This window comes from Capsicum annuum, unplaced genomic scaffold (assembly GCF_002878395.1).
Source record: "Capsicum annuum cultivar UCD-10X-F1 unplaced genomic scaffold, UCD10Xv1.1 ctg20951, whole genome shotgun sequence".
Classification (NCBI taxonomy): domain Eukaryota; kingdom Viridiplantae; phylum Streptophyta; class Magnoliopsida; order Solanales; family Solanaceae; genus Capsicum; species Capsicum annuum.
This window is the reverse complement of record NW_025826840.1, coordinates 1,277-5,346: the sequence shown is the minus strand read 5'-3', so window position 1 is coordinate 5,346 and position 4,070 is coordinate 1,277. Positions and strand designations below refer to the sequence as shown.

Genomic DNA, 4,070 nt, shown 5'->3' with positions numbered 1-4,070 from the left:
CTCTGCTTGCGATGTTATTGTTACTTTATGCCATTTCTTAAGTTTTCTCCCTTTATCTTGTCCGCGGGAGGTACTTAAAGCATGACTTTTAAAAGTTTGCATAGGGCAAGAAGCAGGAGTGTGACTAAACTGATTTTTCTTTCTGGTTTTAAGCATGATGCTATTCCTCAGCGTCCTCAAAATGAGCAAATTGAAAAGCTCAAGAAGTTCAAGGCTGTGTTGGAACGCATTCTGATTTTCTTGCAGCTCAATAAGCATGACATTCAGCTTACTCACAAGGAGAAGTTGTGTTCGGTTGAGAGGCACATAGGTTTCTTTCTTAGCAAGCCTACTTCTCCTCCTCTGCAGGGGCAACTTCCTCAGTCTTCCATGCAGCTTCAGCAACCACAATCACTTGATGTTCAAACTAATCCACCGATGCAACCTCAACTTCATCAGGCACTATCTTCGCAGGTACGTCATCAACATTTTAATCCACTATTATCATTTCTGGAGGCAATTCTACCAATTGTATGGTGCATCATGCTGGATTTACTAAATTTTGATACTATAAAAGGTCTCTTGACAAACAGCTAGCCAAATGTGTCAGTCGTCATTGAAAGTTCTGCTACCGTTTAGTTTCTTTTTCTCCAATGTCTTTTGTTACACTTGTTTTGTATATTACTATATTGTTGGCTCTTTTTCTTTCTTTTGATCGAGGGTCTGTCTATCAGAAACAACCTCTTACCCTGCAAAGGTAGAGGTAAGGAATTTCTCTATTGGGATTATACTCTGTATGTTGTTGATTATTTAAGATCTCATGTCTTTAAAGTTAGTGATCTCTTGCAATTTATAAATCTCGAGTAACTCTGGACCTCTCGTGTTTTATATTAATGATCTCCTTGTTTTTTTTTTTCTAAAAATATTTGTGTAAAGGTGATGATCTCTTGCAATTTACTCTCAAATTATTAATTATGTCTTGTATGTTATATCCTACACAGGCACAAAGTACAGGAGCACTTCAGACAGCTACGCTGGATTCCGGTGGGCAAGATATTCCTTCTGAGTTTGATTAGATGGCAGTTTTGATAGAATTGATTTATGTATCGAATGGTGTTGATACTTTAGATGGCAGTTCTGGTGCTTTGTGTTCTGGTACTAAACTTAATGAGCGTTTACAATAGTATAGATTAAAATATGGAAATATTAGTACACTACCAAGTACCCAATCAATACCTTAGTGTAATGTGGGAAAAACTTAACTTTCTTAGAAAATTACAATTGGAGGGAAATTAAAATCAATACTAATAAGAGGCTAGAAGCAGGCACCTTTTTGCCTTCGTCGACGTGCCTGTTTCATGCTGAGGGTATTTTTTGAAATTCCAACCTATTCTTCAACGTGCTTGCTTTATACTGAGGATATTTTTGGAATTTCAATGTCTACGGTTTAAATGTGCTTTAGATATGCTTTTCCTTTGTGGCAAGCATATCTAAAGATTTTTTTTTTTGCCAAATAAGTGGTTAAATGTTGATAACAACGTTATTAAAGATATGCCAAATAGGAAAATGTCATTTTTTTGGGAACTGACTAAAAAGGAAAATGTGTCACATAAACTGTGCAAAACGAATATATAGGCTAGGGCAAGGAGGTAGAAACTAATTTTCTACTAACGCCGCTACTCTATGCGATAATGTCTTTTGCATCAGGTATGTCTTCTTTGACGTTTTTTTCCGTAAGATTATCGTATTCAAGATCCTGATGTCGCTGTCGTGAGACTTTGTATCTGGTGTATTCATATATCAGAAATATCTAACACTTACCCAAAATTTGCCTGAAACTTAAATGTTGTAAGCAATCAACTTCTTTATATTTGTGTTAACCTGAATTTTTGTTTTATCCGTATCAAATTTAGATTCTACTTCTCAGACGGGAAATGCAGATGGAGCTGATTGGCAGGAAGAGCTTTACCAAGAGGTATTGTTCACTATGGAATTTTATTTGCTCAAGATTTCGTGTTTGTTAATGTGGATTTTGATAAACTGTCTGCTTATAATAATATAAGAAATATTTCCAGTGATTATTATTGATTAATGGAGTAATAAAGGATGTTTATCAACATAATTGTTCAATTAAATCCATGGTCGTACCCTTCACCCTAAGGTACTTTATGTATTCCAGGTCGTAGAGAAAATACCTGTATTCCAGTTTAACAGGTAATAACAACATCTATACCTCAATCCCAACCAAGTTGAGTTGGGTTATATGAATCTTTACTATACGATACTAGTCCAATATTGTCAGTGACAAAAAATTAGTTTCACAAGCACTTGCATAACTGAGATGTGGAGTATTTCTTGATAACTTAATTGATTAGAAAAATTAGTTGTTGAAAGCTTTGATCTTATTATCTAAAGTCATGAGGTATTATGTCTGTAAGTTACGATTGAAGTCTTCATAACATGTCACCAATTTACTTTAATTCCCGGCAACTAAACCTATAATTGCAAGTTTGAAGGATAAACCTAGTCGTGCTATACCTGAATAACTGACTATTTAGAACATCTTCTCTGTGAAAAGACAGCTGCTCATCTGTATTAGTTGGTATACTTTTTCTGTTGTTCATAATTTTTTTATAATAGAAAAATTTGATGCTTCTATCTTCTCGGTGGGTAACATCTATCTTCTCTACTCACATCTGTGACTTTTCCGAATAAACTTGTAACATTAACATGCGCAGTATACTCCATCCTATCGTGTTTTACTTGTGAAGGCGACTACATCGTTATTATTTCATTCTTTACCTTCATTTTACTTCATTAAAGTGAAGTTCGTACTCTTGATATTATCACATGTTAATCAGTTGTAGTCTTCCTCTTCTACTTCACTTTTAACCTTTTTATCTGGAACTTGGAAGGTTCTCTAGAGCATCGTTCATTTGATGTAATTATCACCTATCCACATGGAAATGTAGTGTTGCCATTTCGGCAGTTGACTTAATGAAACTTTGCAATGCAGATCAAAACAATGAGGGAGAAGAATTTACCAGAGCTTAATGCTTTATACCAGAAAATTGCTTCTAAAGTGCAGCAGGTATGTTGTAGCATGCTGAGATTTACTAGATTTTGATATAATTTGAGATGTTAATAGTTCTCCGAAGTCATTCTTCTTATGGGGACAGAACTTGCAGTCATATATTTTGTCTTCTACTTGTCCTAAAATCATTGTCCTCTAAGCGCCTCATCAATAGTAACATCATATTCGGGTTTGGGGAGCATGGTGCCGTCGCAGACCTTACCCCTGCCTTGTGAAGGCTGAGAGGCTGTTTTTAAAGATCCTCGGCCCGAGTAAAACAGTACTATGCAGTTCTGAAAAGTAATTATAGTAGTGAAGAGTCCATAATAAAATAAGAGAGAAAATAACAATAAAAAGAACAAATGTACAAAAATTGAAGCAAGGACAACACCAGTTTGTAATAAAGAATCATAGAATAAAATAATTGAAAGTTAGTAATAATACTGCCAATGAGAAAAACTTGACAATGCTCAACTACCTAGTAACCTTTTACCCTAATCCCCGTCTTCCATATCCTCCTATATACGGTCATGTTTTCAGTAAGCTAAAGGTGTGCCATGTCATGTCTAATCACCTCTCCCAATACTTCGTTGGTCTATCTCTACCTTTCCTCATACCCACCATATCAAACATCTCACACCTTCTCACTAGAGCATCGGAGCATTTCCTTTTCACATGCCCGAATCAGCTCGGTCTCACTTCCCTCATCTTTTCCACCACTGAGATCACTCCCACTTTGTCCCGAATATCCTCGTTCTTGATCATATCTGTCCTAGTAAGCCCACACATCCGTCTCAGCATCTCATTTTTGTTGCTATCAAATTTTGGACGTTTGAGTTCTTGACGGGTTAACACTTAGCCTCATACAACAAGCCTCATACAACATAACTTTTCTAACCACCACTATATAAAACTTATCTTTTAAGTTATGGTGGCATATTCTAATCTCAGAAGACACCGGATGATAGCCTCCATTTCATCCACCCCACTCCAATGTGATGTGTATATCATCATTAAT

General features: G+C 35.9%; 1 protein-coding gene across 1 annotated transcript; it reads left to right on the top strand.

Annotated features, from left to right (window-relative positions):
- Positions 1-66: 66 nt before the first annotated feature.
- Positions 67-3,070, top strand: LOC124890618 (mediator of RNA polymerase II transcription subunit 15a-like; the record flags this gene model as incomplete). Its single annotated transcript, XM_047402413.1, is given in 4 exon segments — positions 67-453; positions 981-1,023; positions 1,893-1,954; positions 2,996-3,070. Coding segments are annotated over 4 exon segments (552 nt in total), but the record flags the coding sequence as incomplete, so codon positions are not given.
- Between the last annotated feature and the right edge of the window lie 1,000 nt (positions 3,071-4,070).